Source organism: Heloderma suspectum, chromosome 3 (genome assembly GCF_057233095.1).
Source record: "Heloderma suspectum isolate Gila_16-S chromosome 3, 16-S_ref, whole genome shotgun sequence".
NCBI classification, from domain to species: domain Eukaryota; kingdom Metazoa; phylum Chordata; class Lepidosauria; order Squamata; family Helodermatidae; genus Heloderma; species Heloderma suspectum.
Genome location: NC_139460.1, coordinates 208,172,836 through 208,191,140, shown reverse-complemented (window position 1 = coordinate 208,191,140; position 18,305 = coordinate 208,172,836). Strand labels below are relative to the sequence as shown.

Here is an 18,305-nt window from a genome sequence, read left to right as displayed (position 1 = left end):
CTTTAGTCAGGAACAATATGATACAAAGAAGTAATCCCACTGAATCAAATTGGGTCTTCACAGTAAATAAATAAGTGAAGGCAGCAGAACATCAGTCAAAAAGCTTAAATTGTGATTTAATGTAAAGCATGACTTTTAAGTCTGCTTCCAGACTATACTAGGTATTCTTAACACTTCGGAAGTCCCCGCCGCCCCCATTTTCTGCATAGCTTTTTTAAATAGTTGCTTGTTTGTGGTTAATATGTGCTTTATAATGTATACTTCATCTGCTTGGTTTTATGAATGCATGCTTGTTAGTAACACAGTAGCAATGAGAAGGAGAAAAGGCTGCTGAGTGACATTCAGTTTTTTTGAACTACTGCATAGGATGCAAGTTCTGTGGTCACTTTTGGGAAAGTTTGGCAGCTGTGAAACCCAAAACTTCAAGAACTAAATTGTTTCTACGTCAGAAGCATCTGGGCACACTAACAGCAGCTTTACAGTTTCTGCTCAAGGAGTTAGGCTTGCTTTTCAGTTTAGCATTTTATTGTTAGCATTTGAGCTTCTTTCCCACACCCTTTGTCATTGTGGGCTGCAAAGATAAAAAAAAGTTTGAAAATACCAGCCTTATAAATCTGTCAGATTGTATCAAATATTAATCTGTCATTTGTAAATAATGCCTTTGTGAATCCAAAGAAAAATGTGTAGTGGCTTTAAAGGCATTATAGACGTTTAGTTTTTCTCTTTGGTTGGTTTGCAGTGTAATATAGCATTTGTGCTGCATGCACTTCTAAAACCAAATCATGATTGGGAATTTTCTTGCAATAATAATCAAAAGCTGCTTCTTTTTTTTAAAGGTCCATATTCATTAAACGGCTACAGGGTGAGAGTGTACAGACAGGACTCTGCCACCCAGTGGTTCACTGGTATAATTACTCATCATGATCTATTCACTCGCACTATGATTGTTATGAATGATCAGGTAAACATTTCTTCAGTTACTAAAAATGTTTATCTTAAAATACATAAATGTTGTAGCTTTTCGTCATGACTTTATGACATTTTTTACCTGAAATGGATCCACGTATATACCTTGTCACTTTTAAAATAGTGCTTAATCCAACTAAGTTAAGAGTTCAGAGTTTTTGAGACAAAATGACTACAGAATGTGCTGGAGTATTCACTTGCAATTTTAAAAACTTAAATCCTCTCACTTGGTAATTACCTAAGTAAGATACTATCAAGTGATTAAGTGGTGATAAATGCCTACTTTGAACAAAGGAAACTTAAATGCTTATTATGGTGGTCCTTGGTATTCTCATGGCATAAATGGAGAAATGGAATCCAAGAAAAAGTTTGGGCTGCTTGCTCGGTATTGAGACGTTCTGTTTTTTCTTAATTGAGCCCTCCCGCCCCGCCCCCCTAATCAAATGTTGGGATGGAAGTAAAGGTGAATATATCTTTCATCCTATTTCTATTTACTTCTGGTTTATAGGCATCATTGAACACTCATACTCCTTTCTCTCTCATGCTGAAAAAAAAGAATCTCCCTCTCCTATCTTTACACTTTATTCTTGTTTGACTGTGTGTGTTTTTAATTATTAAAAAATTAAAGGATTTTCAATTTGGAATAAGGAGATGGAACCGCATGGTGCTCTGACAAACATTTTAATATGCTGGTTTTAAAATGAAAAGAGCCACTTCTGCATTCTTTTGAAAAGTCTTTTGTCAAACTCTCCTTTCAAGTTGGAACACAAATGTTGTGTTCGCAATTGGCATTCATATAGAAAATATAAATGGGAATTGATTACAGATTTTCCCCCCAATAAACCAGGTTTTAGAACCACAAAATGTCGATCCCTCCATGGTTCAGATGACCTTTCTAGATGATGTCGTTCACTCTTTGTTGAAAGGTGAAAATATTGGCATTACATCACGGCGCAGATCTCGTTCCAACCAGAACAGCAACACAGCCCACGTAGATATATTTTGATTTTAAATTATATTGCCATTTACTCTCTTTAACTGCATTTAATTGTATTGTATTGATGGATTATAAATGTATTAATGTTTTTATTTAGGGCCACTATACTCGGGCTCAAGCAAATAGTCCTAGGCCAGCAATGAATTCCCAGAGCGTAGCACCAAAACAAAATTCACACCAGCAGCAACGGAATGCTCGTCCAAATAAAAGAAAAGGCTCTGATAGCAGTGTGCCTGATGAAGAGAAGACTAAAGAAGAAAAATATGACTATACAGGTCAAGGAGGTAAAAGCATTTTTATAAGGGTCAGAGGAATTCTTCAGAATTGTACTGAAGTAAAAAAAATGTTTTTTTTCCTTTACAGAAAATTCCAAAAATAAAAACAAACTCTTTATTTCTAAAAGAAGAAAACCTGAAGATGATGAAAAGAAATTGTGTCTGAAGAGACAGCGGATAGATAATACTTCAGACTATTCTGAGAGCAGTGACTCAGAAAATTCAAACAAAAGATTGACAGATTCCTCATCAGAGCAAAATTCAGAGAATGAATTGAAAAGCAAGAACACTTCAGAGATAAATGGGAAAGAAGGAAAATCCCAGAGCAGTAGTGTGGTAGAAGAAGAAATACTAATAGATAGCCAGTCTCCCTGGCATGAAGTACAGGAAGATAAAAAACACCAAGAAGTAGAAAGACCAGAGTCAGCTGACTTGGAGCTGCAAGACATTTCACTCCATCAAGTCGAACAGCCAACAATTTATGATCAGAGTGCCAGTGATGTATGTATTCAGGAGTGCAGTATAGAAAAGCAACACCCCAGGGAACTCTTACCGAATGAACAGTTCATGCCCAACTGTCCTATATCAAAAAGTGGTGTTGATATAAATACTGAAAACAGTTCAACTAATGAGACCCAAGAAAACACATCAAATACTTTCGGTTTACCAGTCTGTCAAAAAATGGAGCCTCTTGGCAGTGATACAAAACATCTTTTTACAAATGCAAACTTTCTGGAAGTAAGAAAATTGGGAACTGATGAGAACTGGATTAATAATGTCAGTAAAATGGATTTGATACAACCAAAAGTTGTGAAGAGTACATCAGCAAATGAACATCTTAATTCTGAAAAGGTTCAATACGGTTCTGTGTCATCTTTAACTGTCATTTCTGTAGCAGAAGAGGGCAGGGTACGTAAACAAAGTCCAGTCCCAGATGTAATGAAGTCAAAACCTGTTCCAGTGGTGGAAAACACTAAAATCAAGTCAAATTCCTCACCTGATGTTAAATATAAACACACCCAGAGTCCTGATACTGTGAAGTCTAAGGTTAATTACCTGAACAGCCATGTTACTGGAGTAACAAGGTCAGCAATTAAAACTGAGCATGATTTGCCTAGGTCTAGCTTCCATCCAGTTCCAGCTAGAGTTAGTTCATTAGAAGCCACTAAAAGTCCTCTTATCATTGACAAGAATGAACATTTCACAGTTTACAGAGATCCTGCTCTTATTGGGCAAGAAACGGGAACTAACCATATATCACCATATTTACATCAGCATAACTATCCTCCTCATTCCACTTCCCATAGAACTTGTTTAAATACAAACACTCATCATTCTGCATTAACTGGTGCATCCCATCTATTAACTGGGTCCTCAAACCAAACTCCTTTGTCTGCTATTAATACTCATCCTCTTAGTAGTGCATCTCACCATTCTGTTCATCACCCACATCTACTTCCTGCAGTGTTACCTGGAGTGCCTACAGCCTCTTTGTTGGGAGGCCATCCACGACTAGAGACTGCTCACGCTAGCAGCTTAAGCCATTTGGCGTTAGCACACCAGCAACAACAACAGATGCTGCAGCACCAGTCACCGCATCTTCTTGGGCAAACTCACCCTTCTGCTTCGTATAATCACCTAGGGCTTTATCCAATTATTTGGCAGTATCCTAATGGAACACATGCTTACTCAGGACTTGGAATACCTTCATCTAAATGGGTCCATTCTGAAGCTTCTGTTAATAGTGAGACTCCTCTGAGAAGAGTAAGTCATGCTGAATCCCCAAATTATTATACATTGGGGTAATATTATATGATTAACAGGCGGGGGGGGGGTAGTCTGTTTATAGTGCTTTTATACAACTTTGCTCCAACTTACTTCAATAAATTTGCATGAGAATAACTTACCAGCTAGCATTCCTAGAATAGAATAGAAGAATTCCTGTTAGGTAATCAGGCTTTGCTTCTAGGGATAACCTGGTAGCATGTCACATGTATTATTTCTTATGTGTATTAATAGAACAGTATGGCTGTTGATGTGAAGAGTACAATACTTTTTGAAATCTGTGTTATATTCATGTTAAAAGGTGGAAGGTTGGGAGGAACTTCATGGATTCACTTTCTTTTAAGCTGTGGATTTATAGGGCTTTCACATTAAAAACACACACACAGAAGTAGCCCTTCCATTATTGCAAAAGTTTACAGAATGCTGGGATATTTTTTAACTTTAAAATTCAAATATTCAATCACCTTAGCCTTATAGAAGGCTTTTCCAACTATTATTAAAGTATTGTAGCAATACCATGCAGTGCTCTAGTATGGAAGAAGTTAGATGTAATTTTAACAGTCTCGGGAGCATGCATATACTCTTTCTTCTTCCCTTACCTAGTTAGTGTTAACTAAATTGCAAGATTAAAACTGCACCAACAACAACTATAGCTAGCTTTTAAACCAGGGGTGGACATTTGTTTTTCAAACCCTGGTTAGCACCAGCGCAGTGTTAATGCTTCACCACAGTAATACTAACTTAGGAATTGAGGGTGGATGAGAACACAGCAAGCTTCGGGTCTCCTAACATGGTCATTAGATTACTAGCATTACACCTGCACTGGCCCTGACTAGGTACTTCACCAACCCATATTCAAATCTATTGCTACCAAAGCTGCTTTATATTGTGTTTTTTATATTGTGTCTTACATATATTGTGTAAGATTTAATTTTGGTTGGGAATTGTGTTCCAAAAACAGGTGCTGTTAACCAAGGGTGAAATATCAGTTGACTTTTAAAAGAAGTTATACAGTATTATTTTTCCTTCCTAGTCACTAGGTATGCTTTCTGCTTGCTATTTAAAACCTTGCCTTGCTTCTGAATAACCTGCATATTCTGGCATTTATTTTTAATCCTTAATATGAGCTGACAGGATTTAATTGTGTCACTTGTATCTCAACCATTGTAAAAAACAGGAAAAAACACTTTGCTATCCTGGAGTTTTGTTAAGAGGAAGTGATAAGTATACTTGGGATCCACTGGTAACTATGGAGTCTAATTTTCTTACCATTAACAGAATACTCCTAGTCCTTGGTTACACCAACCCACCCCTGTGACGTCAGCTGACGGGCTTGGGTTACTGAGTCACGTACCTGTAAGACCATCCAGTGCAGAGCCACATCGACCACTCAAATTGACGACACATTCTAGTCCTCCATTGTCAAAAAGTATAGTGGATCATCATAAAGAGTAAGTTTGCATTGTTTAGCTTTATAAACACAAAGGTAAGGTAGTGCAGAATATGAAGCTAATTTCCTTGAGTTTTGCTTCAAGTCATTTGTCACTGTGTATGAAAAGTATACTCTAAGAAAGTTATTAGCACTATATCTTTTGAAGAACAAATTCTTTAATGCCTGCTTAGTATGTAATTAATTTATTTGAAACAAAATTAATCCAGTGCTGACGTCTATATTTTTATACAGAGAATTGGAAAGAAAAGGAATTTTTGAACCTTTACGTTCAGTTGCAACAACTCCAGCAAAGTCTGATCTAGAACATAACAGACCACAGACTACAAAAGAGGGCCATTTGCAAAGACACTTTGTAGACCCACTGCAAAGGTCACTTCAAGAGACAGGAGAGAGATTAAGCAAGTATAAAGAAGAACACAGGCGAATACTTCAAGAAAGTATTGAGGTTGCTCCTTTTACAGCTAAAATCAAGGCACTTGAGGGTGAAAGGGAGACTTATTCCAGAATGCCTTTATCATCTTCTAGCCCCAAAAGCCATGGAGTAAAACACGACAAGGATTCAGAACTCTATAAAATGAAACATTCTGTACCACAGAGCTTGCCACAAAGTAACTACTTTACCACCTTGTCTAACAGTGTAGTGAACGAACCACCACGAACATACTCATCCAAAGAAGTTTCAGGTATATGTGCTGATAAACAAAGTAGTTGTCCTTCAACAGCTACTGCTCAGTCACTCACTGCTTTCACTTCATCTCTTTCAAAACCACCACCTTTGATTAAGCACCAACCAGAAGCTGAAAGCTCTATAGGCAAGATAACAACAGATCAACTTTCACAGCAAGTGACTTCTCATTCAGTAAATTCTTTTAGAAATGACTCCAGAAGTCCTACTCAGTTGTCAGTTTTATCCTCAAGTGCACTCCGAACTATGCCTGCTTTACACAGAGCGCCAGTGTTTCACCCTCCAGTCCATCACAGCTTGGAGAGAAAGGAAGGAAGTTACAATAGTCTCTCCCCTCCAACCCTAACTCCAGTACAACCAGTTAATGCAGGTAGCAAAATCCATGAATTACAAAAGCCACCAACTTTAGTACCTGAACCGAAGGAAGCACAAAATATTTACAAGAGCGCTTTGGAGCAAAAATTTTCAGATATGTGGAAAAATAATAATATTCCAAATAATGATAAAATGGAATGGCATGTTGAGAGAACTAATGGAAAATCACCTTCTGCCACAGCTTCTGTCATTGTACGTCCACCTTCAAGTACAAAGTATGATACTGTGTCTGTAGTGCAGTCAGCTCCCAAAGAACGTGTTATTGAAAGATCATTGACGGGAATAAACCAAACGGATTGCCTGAAACCAGCAGAAGCCAGAGAGACTAGTAGAATACTTCTGTCAAATGTGAACTCAGACACAATTCATACCCAATATGAAAAGAACTTTCCAGCTGCTTCCCAGGGCAGTGTTCCCAGTTCTGTCACGCCTACTATAACTATGCTGTGCAGTACCAAAATGGATGTAACCACATCTGTGGCTACTATTGGCGTTCCAAGCATGGGCTGTTCAGAAGTGACTTACTGTATGTCAAATGCAGCATTAGCCTGCACATCAGTAGAAAGTACTGCCTCTAGAGCCACAAACCAGGAAGTGGCAAACATACAAGAATGTGGTGTCAGCACCACAGCTCCAGTTACACTAGCCTGCAGCAAAACGGAAAGTATTCTTCAGGCCAGCTCTGGATTCTCTGGACCATCTGATTTTGTTCACTTGAAAAAGCATAAGGCAGCGTTGGCTGCGGCTCAGTTTAAAAGTAGCAGTGCCAGTGATACAGAGTCTAATGCTGTGAAAAATCCAATATATCCAGTCTCTGTTTCCCTAGACAGTACTGTCATCTCTAGTACAATAAACAAAGCAAATACTGTAGGCAATGGGCAAGTTTCCCAGACAAGTCAAGCAAACTACCACACAAAACTGAAAAAAGCTTGGCTTACAAGGCATTCAGAAGAAGATAAAAACACTAATAAAAAAGAGAATTCAGGAAACAGTGTATCAGAAATTATTAAGCCATGTACTGTTAACTTAATAGCTTCTACATCAAATGATTTGCAAAATAATGTAGATAGTAAAATGCTGGGGGAAAAGCTTGTCAAAGAAGAGAAACACACAAGAAGAAAAACCAAAAGGTCTTACGAATCTGGCTCTGAAAGTGGAGATTCTGATGAAAGTGAGAGCAAGTCAGAGCAAAGGACAAAGCGACAGCCTAAGCCAACTTACAAAAAGAAACAGAATGATTTGCAAAAGAAAAAGGGAGACATAGAGGAAGAAATAAAGCCAAATGGTATTCTCTGCAGGAGTGCCAAAGAAAAAAGCAAATTGAAGTTACAGAGCAGCAGTAATAATAGTAAGTATATAGTTACATGCAAGTTGGAAAAGACAAGAGAATTGTTTTATCATAGTCTTCTCTGGCTCTAAAAGTACCTAAAAGTCTGTTCCAAGAAAAGCTGGATTCTGGGGCCTGTATAAATTAAATAGTTTTGTAGAAATATTGCACTATTTCTTTAAGTCATGGGGATAAATAAGGAACTGGGCACAGCACTGCCCTTTGGCTCTTGAGATTTCATGATCCCCTTCCTACAGACTTTCAACATAGATTTCTCAATGTTAATAGCCAGGAACTTGGTCCCCCCCCCCCCCAAAAAAAAAAAAAAAGATATTACCAGAATGCTTAATTCTGTGCCTAAATTCCACAGCTGCATAGATAAATTTAGAACTGGGGAGTTCACAGTTACGATTAAAAGTTTCTTTGCTGTATGAAAAATTACATGCTTAAAGAGGGTAGTCTCAAAGGTTGACCTGATGCCAACAGTCTTAACACTGTTTAAAACTTCAAGGAGTTCAAATATGGATCAGCAATTTCTATTTTTATACATGCCATATGTAAGTTACTGGTTTGGTTCAGGTGCAACACCAAACTGGTTTGAAGCTACGTTAACAAGTTTTGTGCTTTCATGCTCTCCTTCCTCCTCCTTGCATGCTCCCTTCTGGGTTAGCAGCAAACCACAGTTTGCTGGTGCAGCTGAACTGGGCAAAACATGGTTTGCCAGGTTCAGGTACAACTGTAGTATACTGCTAACCCAAAAGGGAAGGAATTGGACCATGCAAGAACAAGGAAGAGCACACAGGTACAAAGCTCATATACGTAGAGCCAAATCATGGTTTGGCATTATGTCTGAACTGATCCATTTTAACCATATCTTATTTTGGAATGGTACACCCTTGAAACTACTAATTCATAATAACATCGAGGTCAATGGTACTATTTACAATACCATTGATAGCAACAACAACACAATTGCTTAAATTGTACAACTGCTATAAAAAGCACACTCTGGTTTGCCTAATATTCCTTGACCACTGAATGTCACTCAGCTGGACTTTTTTTGGTAAAGGACTATGTGAATTATATAAGTTTTCATTGTACACTGTAATATGCCATGCTCTGAATTGTCCTTACTTTTTTGCTGATGAATGGCTGCTACACAATTCCAGTGCCAGAAACTACTTTCTGATCCAGTTTAGTACTTCTAGTTGTTCATATCTCTCTATATCCTTCCTTTATCCCTGTTGATGTTTCCCAGCTAAAGCCTCTTCAACCTTTTGTGCCATTCCTGTAGCTCCTGTTGCCATGGAGACCTATTCCTCTATCTATTACCCTTCCAGCAGCACCAATGTAGGCAACTCAGTGGATTGTGCACCTACACTTCAGTTGAATTGGTTGTCACAGTTTCAGAATCAATAAGAATTTAGGATTCAGTATGTAATATGGTCCACAGTGTTTCTGTCTAGATTCTAGAATGAGTTTTTACAGTGCACTGTTGCTTTAAGTGTCAGGAGATAAACAGGTGTGTTTCCCCTTATGTCTGTGAACTGTATTTTCTCCATGTAAACTTCCCTCAGGTACATAATTGCATGGGGAAACCATACCACATGACCAGTAGAAAATAAGTTATGCATTGCAGTAATTCCAAGATCACAACAGTTCCTTAAAGTACTTTCACAGCCATGGATGTCACTACCACTAGTTCACATAGAATGTTCCACACTCAAATACAGGCATAGATGTGCCAGAGGATGATCATATGGAGAAAATCAGACACACAGATGACCATGTGAACTCGACCGGTATCATTGAAGTAGTGGTGACTACAGTGCTAAGGCACACAAGGCAGTCATGTTTTTTTTTTCCTTCAAAAAATCCCCTGCACTCTTGACAGTTGCATATTTGAAGATGTAAAGTGTCTCAGGATTCCAGAAAATGTGCTTGCTGCTCTTTTATTTCTAAGGATAATTAGGTGGCAGTCTTTTCTGGATACTGTCTTAAGGGCTAAAACAGGGCTGGGCAATACACGGCCCCCACACTTCTGAATTTTGGTGGTGCAGTGGCAAAAAATGTGGTGGTTTGTTACCAAAAGTTGGCAGCAAACTGCCACAGAGATTCCAAAGTGCCCAATTTAGCTTGTTTTCAAGCTAAATGTGGCCCTTTTGAGTCTTTGTAGCTGTTCACCTCCGGTTACTTGGCCCCTGCAGGTAGTGTGATGACAGAAGTGCAGCCCCCGGGGCAGTCTAGGGACAGGAAATTGTCCCCTGGACTGCCTGAAGTTGCCCACCACCAGATTAAAATTTCTGTATGCAATCCATCAGAAATGTGTTGAAGCCAATGAACGTACTAAAGTATGCAATTCTGTTTTGTTTGAATTCTTTCAAAAGGATGTTGGGAACGCTTTCAGGTTTTCTTTGCTGTTGGTCTTATTCTTTTCCACAGCTTTTATAAATATGTAATTTCTTTGTGTAGGTTATTCATAGTACACAGGGGCAGGATCATGGGAAAGGTATGCTTGAAATTATTCTCCTTCTTACATTAAGTGGTTGACATAGGCAAAATGGGCTTGGCTATCATCCTTTCTTCCAAAGATTTCAGGGCAAATTAATAACAGAACAGACACAGCTGGAAAATTAACAAGAGGCAATCTCTCCCCATAGTTTTCAAACATTGTTTTCTTCAAATACTTATACATAGGTTTCTTTTAAAAATGGTTGACTTTCACTTCAGTTTCTACAGAGGTCTAAATAATGTATATTGATTACATTTTCTTTGCTCTTCCTAAAAAGTTGCTCTTTTTTGCAGCTGGCATTCCTCGTTCAGTATTAAAGGACTGGCGTAAAGTAAAGAAGTTGAAGCAAACTGGAGAATCCTTTTTGCAGGATGACTCTTGCTATGAAATAGGTCAAAATCTGCAAAAATGCAGAGAATGTAGGCTGGTTAGAAGTAAGAAAGGTGAAGAATCAGCTCACTCTCCAGTGTTCTGTAGATTCTACTACTTTCGCCGGTAAGTGAAAAAAAATTGAGTACCCACTTCATTCCTAAAACCTACATCTTGAAGTCACTATTATAATGATGTGTACAACCTAGGAAACCTTTGGAAATCAGGGATAGTCCCCTTTTGGAATTTCATTAGTTTGTTTTAAGCATATTTACTCTGTTCTTCAGCTGAAAAAGTTCCTGGAGTATCTTACATAAGATCAGTAATGGAACTTCCTCTTTCGTCACACTAGTAGTTTTACTGCACGCATTGATTAGCATAGAGCCTTATGATAAACGCGTTCAGTTTTTTACAAAAAATTAAAAACGGGACAAAATTGACATTTATATTAAAATGACAGGACGGTCGGGAAATATGAAAAAAACGGTACTGTCCCATTTAAAACGGTACGTATGGTCAGCCTACAAAAGGAAAAAGGACGGGCGAGGGAAGCAAACTTTGACACTAGTGCTTAAAGTTCCAAAGTTTGACCAGTTTGAATGGAAACAGTTCAGGGAGAGGAGGAGCAAATTGAGCTGATCTCTCAGCCAAGCTGATGGGGTGGGCCTTGCTCCCTATTTCTTCCTCTACTGAGGCCAGTGACTCTCTTGTAGATTTAAAGATTTCTTACACAGGAATACTGCCACCTGTCTACTATAGGTAGTACTTGTGAGGCCTTGTAGTGGATTTTCTATTGGGGATGTGGGTGCAGACGGGCAGGTGGACTAGATGACATTAGAGGTACCTTCCAACTCTTGGGATTTTATTCTATTCTCGTTTAGTTAGAAAGAAATTCATGTAAGCATAGTTTGGGGTATATCTCCCACAAACACAGCAGCTTGCAATGGAGGCAGTATTTTTTACTGAATCCTTAAACTTAAATCAAAGTTCTTTGGCTTAACTGGATTATGGCTGAAGCTATATGCAATTTCATTTATCAGAGCTTTATTTTTAATAAGAATATATTCATGCCTAGTGTAGCATACTTATAACGTTCTGTACCTCTGCAAGTCTGTTGACATCCTTCCCCTCCTGAACAGTTTTGCCAATGAAAGTGGCACAGATACCGTCTGTAAGAGGGAAGGTAAGAGACAGTGCTGGAAAATTTGCAACCTTTTACCAGAAGAGAGCCTTTTAAAAAAGCTTTCCCCCTAGGAACTGGACAGGGGAGTAAGATTGTTTTCCCCTGCTTTAGAAAAAAAGCAGGGCCTTAGTGACACCCACAGCCACTAAGGCAGTCTCCAGAACAAATGTGCCTGCCTAGCAACTGCACCCAAGGAAAGAGGCAGAGATTGGAGTAATGGCTTCTGATGTCACAAAGGCATCAGCGGTGAGCTACAGCTGAATAGGACTGAGGGGAAGGAAGCAATGGCCTGAGGTAAGAGTAAAAAGAAAGTAATGACTAGAGACCAGTCTCAAGGGTCTCTAAGGAAAAGCAAGGTGGGACGTGGTCAACAAGTTGGTGTTTATTAATGTATTCTTGTATTTATATCCCCCCTTTCTATGCCAAAGACATACTCAAGTAGTAAACATTTTGAAAAGCCTGCCTTCGTGCTGGCTTTAGCAGTTGTATCACATTAAGTTTGAGCACTCATATTGATCCAGTAGGTTGCACAGTAAAAGAGTAATATGGAACAGGGAGGAGAAAGCCATCATTGCTGTCCTGCTGCTGAACTTGTGGCACTGTAATTATTCTGAACCTTTAGAAGTGGTTATTCTTGTACATGCCTTCAATCTGTATGTTTTAGAGCAGTTAACGTTTAATTAATTGATCAGCTAGATTAATCTTTTTAAAAGATAATTGACTAAAAACGTGCCCCTGATTTAATTATGCAGCGTTTTACAAAATTAATGCAAGCCAATAGGGAACAATGCTACATCCAGGCATTCTGAGGAGAGGGGGGAAATATAACTGCCAGTGCAGGAGGCAGCTGGTGAGAGAACCTCCACTGTCGCCTTTTATAAACGTAAAAAACCTGAGAGAGACCCTGCTGCTGTTACCAAGTAAGCCACCCAAATTTGCCATCTGAGAATGACATGGATAATTCAGCCCTAATTCTGAGTGATTTAAGCGAAGCACTGTAGGGGTGTGTTCTTTTTTTATACTTCGGTTTTGTAGTAACAAAGTTATTATTCTTCATGTACACATTAATGCCGCTCTTGGTCTTGGTTCAAGTGCTGTTTCTGTGTATGTGTTAACACATAGAAAGGTACTTGAACTTTGCTCCATAGGCAAAATAGAAGATAGCTCCATGTTGACAAAAGCAAATGACACCTCTTAGACATCTTTTCATATTGCTACTATGTTTCTGGATTTCTATGAATGTCATTTAGCCTGCAGAAATAACTTGGCAATTGATCAGGTACCTCATCTTAAGCTCCCAAGAAAGTCAACATCATGTTTGACTAAAGATGTGCTCACTGTTAAGTGTTACGTGGTGGTAAAGCCACATCACGTTTGCACCACACCTCCTGGGTTGATATGGGAGTTAGGATAATCTGGGTTTGACTTCCTCCCATTCTCCTATGCTATTATGCAAGGCAACTTCTTTGTTTATATATATACACACACACACACACACAACCCCACCTCATGGTCCACATTGAGATGTAGGTTAATAAAACATGATTGTAAACATGTTTTATGTAGTGGCATCAACATACATAATGCTTTACGCTGTAACGTAAGAAGAAAAGACAGGTCCCTGTCCTAAGGAATTGGTAATCTAAATTTCAACTGGCAGATTTCCCAAACATATCCCAATCTACTCTTTCCTCTCAGCTTTCTAACAGTACCAGCAAAGTGGTTCAGGAGGAGGACATAGACAGACACATGCGTTCTCGTGCTGCCTTTGAGAAATATGTAGTAGAAAGCCATAACGGTGGGCACACTTGACATACAGTTAATACTCAAATGCAATTAAACCTGCTCATTGTTTTGATACTCAAGTCATGTATTTTGTTTTGTAGGCTTTGTTTTAGTAAGAATGGAGTGGTTAGGATTGATGGCTTTTCTTCTCCTGATCAGTATGATGATGAAGCATTGAGTTTATGGACACATGAAAATGATGATGATGATGATGATGATGAAATGGACTTAGAAACTTGTAAATACATCTTAGACCACATAGGTGACAAATTTTGTCAATTAGTGTCATCTGAGAAAACAGCCATGTCCTGGGTCAAAAAGGATGGTAAGGTTATTCAGATTTCATCTTCCTTGGGAATCTTCATATTGCATTGAAATGTTCTTCCATTGTACTGTTGAGTGCCACATGTGTATGCAAGAATGTATTGGGGTAAACTGCACAAGTCATATTGGAATAATTAAATTAGTTTAGGTTCTCTGTTTTAAAAAACAAACAAACCCATTTTACTTGCTTATTTTGTTTGGTCACAATATTTTTGTGAAAATTTATTTAATATGATATGTTTTAATATTAAGATGATTCTAAGTTGTCTGAACTATATTTTTATTGGATCTTTGTATTTAAAAAAAACAAAAATATTCAAAAGAAACAAAAACTGGGGTAAATATACCCCCTAAATCAAACCAGTTTAAAAGGTACAAAGCAAGAAGACAGTAAGAGGAAAACAATGCAAAAATTTGAGTAATGGCGAATGTTCAAAAAACAATCCTGTTGTTTTAACAAATAATACAGGAGTTCTTGGTTCAATGAGCCCAAACACTCATCAGCATCAGCAAGATATAAGGTAAGCAGGAAAGTATCCTGACATAAAACGGAATCGGCTTAGTACCTAAAGAACATTTCATACTTTTCAGGCCTAGGATGATTGGAGTCTGTTCAGTATAAGTCAAAAAGTCACAACTAAGCTCCTGACGACACTATAACCCACAGTGGGTTAAATAAACTATTGTGGGTTAAATAAACTATTGTGGGTTAATTAACCCATCATCAGTTATCATGTCGTCCGAACCCAGTCAATCTCTCCAACAGAGTCTCTTCCCATTTTATGGACATATTTCCCTTGTAAGGTCTTTATAAGCATTTTGCCTGATAAGTGCATGATAACATTTTAGAAGTAATAGCCTACATTTCTGCCAATTCCCTTTCCCTTCAAATTGGAACCAAGGATAGTTTACCATGTAGGTGCAAAGCTCACTTTTTGCTCTGTGATACGTTAAAATTAGATATTGTAAATCCTAGAAATAAGTTCCTTTATTATATAGCCACCCAGCATTTGAGGCATAGAGAATTGTCTAGCTGTTTAGCAATTATAAATTGTGACAATTAAAAAAAAAACTTATCCTTGCCAGATTTTTCTTAATTACTTAAAAGGAAATAATGATCAGCCTGTTTGGCTGGATTTTCATTTCTGTAGTATAGTTTTACAGATGTTTGTCTTTAAAGTTCAGTACTTGGTCTCTTGTTTACTCTGTATTTCAGCCAAAATTGCTTGGAAGAGAGCAGTCAGAGGAGTCCGTGAAATGTGTGATGCATGTGAGGCCACCCTGTTTAACATTCACTGGGTCTGCCAAAAATGTGGATTTGTGGTGTGCTTAGATTGCTACAAGGCTAAGGAAAGGAAGAGTTCTAGAGGTCAGTGCACTCTTGTAAAAACCAAGATATACGTAAACATTTTAGAATTGCTTGGTTAGTTCAAGTTGTAGCTTTGTTTCTGTTCAGTTTACAAAAATTGTATGCAAACTAGAATTTCCACATGTGTCTATTCATCTTTGTCCTGAGGAGCAAACTTCATTCCCCTTACTATTTTCTTTGATATGAAAATGATGTATAATGTGTCTCAACAAACAGCAAAAATGCAAAAGTATTCCTGTAGACTCTACATTTGGGAAGCTAATCTAAAATGATGATATATAATTGAAGTTTATAAAATCACAAGTGATATGAACTTTTACTATCTTCACAGATAAAGAACTATATGCTTGGATGAAATGTGTGAAAGGACAGCCTCATGATCACAAACATTTAATGCCAACCCAAATTATTCCTGGATCTGGTAAGATCATAATAGAAGTCAAAGTAATTTATTTACCTTTTTTCTTCTGTATGTAAAAATGCATATAGAGGCTTTGTGGGTTATCATTTTTTAGTTCTTGCATCAATGTGTATTGATACTGCAAACTTGGAAGTGACATTTGAGGATCCATAGCTAGAGCTCAGAGACATTTGTGTCCCCAATCCTCAGTTGGAAACTTTCACACTGGGCAGGTTCACACGTCACGGTAAGCCACCCTGTGAATAAGCCACAGTGGGTTGGTTGTTCACTGAACAACCCACAGTACACCCAACACACAATTAGGCTTGTTGTGACCTGTTCTCCCTCTCCTTCCCCCTCAGTCCTCCAGCCAGCTCCAGCACCTATCCCAGATGCCTTTGTGACAGAACCCATCTTGTCTCCTCATCCTGGCCCCTCCCTGCTCCAATCACTACCCCTTTTCATTCACCACCTTTAAAAATATATATTTTCAGTGCTTTGGTATTATGCAAATGTGTTCATAATATTTGTTGTTGTTGTTGTTATTCCTGTTCCTTTCCAAGTACACAAGAGTGCACTTTCACCTGTCCAATATGTGTAGTCTTGCCTTCTCAGTGTCTTTGGATGCTGCAGCTGTCAAGGGGAGCACCAAAGTGGAGTAGGTAACATACAAGGAAATAGACAAGATGAGGCTGCATATAGGCTAATTTTTGCACAGTTGAGAAGGACCAGGGGAGAAATAATAGTAAGAGAAAGGAGGGACCCACTAGGGCAATTCAGAAGCACTGAAATAGGGGGAAGAAGTGAATGGAGTAAATGCACCAAAGAGGATGGGGAGACAACAGTATCTCCCTCTTGGCAATGTAATCCTCTCATTTTTAAGTGTTGAACTGACATTTGTCAGTGCCCTCCTCCCATTTAGCACTTCCCCGAGTCTTCCGCAAGTCCAGACAGGGGAAAAATGGGCTCCAATCCCTGTTCATGGCTCCTTTTCAGAGCAGTTACTTCAGGCATGCAACTTTCCTCTCCATGTACTTCCCAGCCTTTAAATGTGCACAAATATTCCCAACTTTTAAAAAAAAAAAACCCTTAGAAGGTGGCTGAACCGGATAGACCTAATGGGGCCCCCACACCAGCAGTACTTACACATACACACACCCAGTGGAGCCCCATTCACCCAGTCCCATGCAGCTGTGTTCTCAGGGTGTTTTTTTTTTTTAACTGTCAGGGAAATTTGTGAACATCTGCTAAAACAGTAACTGCTCCAAAAAGCAGCCGCAAGAAGGTGGAGAGAGTTAATTACTCCCATTTCTGATATAGTTGGAAACTTGAGGAAGTGTTGAAAAGGTGGAGAACCCTGAGAAAGAATTGTCAGTTCAACACGTAAAAGTGAGAGGATTATATTGTCCCCCACCCCCTCTTAGTGTACTTACTCCAGTTGCCTTTTCCCCCCATTTTCTGTGCTTCTGAATTGTGCTACAGAGCCCCTCCTTTCTCTTACTATTATTTATCCCCTGGTCCTTCGCAACTGTGCACAAATTAGTTTATATGCAGCCTCCTCGTCAGTTTGCTTGTATGTTAACTACTGCACTTCACTGCTCCCTTTGATAGTTGCAACATACAAGAACATTGACCAGGCAAGACTATACATATCAGACAGCTGAATCTGCGCTCTTGCACACTTGTGAGAGAAGGGGGGGATAATAATTTTAAAAATACAAACACGTTTGCATACTCCCAAAGCATGCGGCGGGGGGGAAATGGTGGCAAATGAGCAATGGTCCTTCCAGTGCAGTTTGGGCATCGGTGGAGGGGCGAGGGAGGCTGGAGGCGGCACTGACGATACCATGAAGAGCAGCACGGGCTTTTTGCTGCTCTTGTCAAGCAGCTCCATAGCCAGTCACAGCAACCCACGATAAAATCACTCTCCTGGGTTTGGACAACCTACCATGGGTATGAACAACTCTGCAACAAGCTATGGATTCTCAGGGTGGCTTGTTCGTGAAAATTAAGCCACCCTGTGGAAAACATGCCAGGTTCAGTTGACGTGACAACCCACCATGGCTGACAGCCCATGCTGAGTTGTCGTGTCATGAACCCAGTCAGTGTAATTGAGCTGAAGAATAAATGCTTTCTGTAGATTCCTGTAAAGCCTTCAACTGTAAGGACACTTATCCGAAGGGAAGTCTGGGGATTCTGCTCATGTACCATCCACCCTGCTGCACAACAGACTCCCTGGCTGAGGTGCTTGAGGTGGTCTCTGATGTGTGTGTGCAGTCCCCTAACTTGTTGATGTTGGGAGTCTTCAATATCCATTCAGAGGCCATCCTTGTGGGGGCGCCTCGGGACTTCATGGAGACCATGACTTCCTGGGAGCTGCACCCTATTCCAACTGGGCCCACCCATGTAGCTGGCCATGCACTAGACCTTGTGTTTGTTTCTGGAGAGGTGGGGAGTGAACTGGAAATTGGGGGTATATCGACCACCCCCTTGTCATGCT

At 39.2% G+C, this 18,305-nt stretch overlaps 1 protein-coding gene across 4 annotated transcripts in view; it reads left to right on the top strand.

Annotated features, from left to right (window-relative positions):
• Window positions 1–18,305, top strand: part of JMJD1C (jumonji domain containing 1C) — a 196,373-nt gene that overhangs the window by 154,029 nt on the left and 24,039 nt on the right. For all 4 annotated transcript variants that reach the window (XM_084845376.1, XM_084845374.1, XM_084845375.1 and 1 more), the window contains 10 exons: window positions 837–961; window positions 1,814–1,957; window positions 2,061–2,247; window positions 2,327–4,002; window positions 5,302–5,474; window positions 5,708–7,884; window positions 10,669–10,870; window positions 13,814–14,037; window positions 15,253–15,405; window positions 15,737–15,826. In XM_084845376.1, the coding sequence (XP_084701502.1) occupies window positions 837–961; window positions 1,814–1,957; window positions 2,061–2,247; window positions 2,327–4,002; window positions 5,302–5,474; window positions 5,708–7,884; window positions 10,669–10,870; window positions 13,814–14,037; window positions 15,253–15,405; window positions 15,737–15,826 (5,151 nt within the window). The remainder of the gene's footprint in view (window positions 1–836; window positions 962–1,813; window positions 1,958–2,060; window positions 2,248–2,326; window positions 4,003–5,301; window positions 5,475–5,707; window positions 7,885–10,668; window positions 10,871–13,813; window positions 14,038–15,252; window positions 15,406–15,736; window positions 15,827–18,305) is intronic.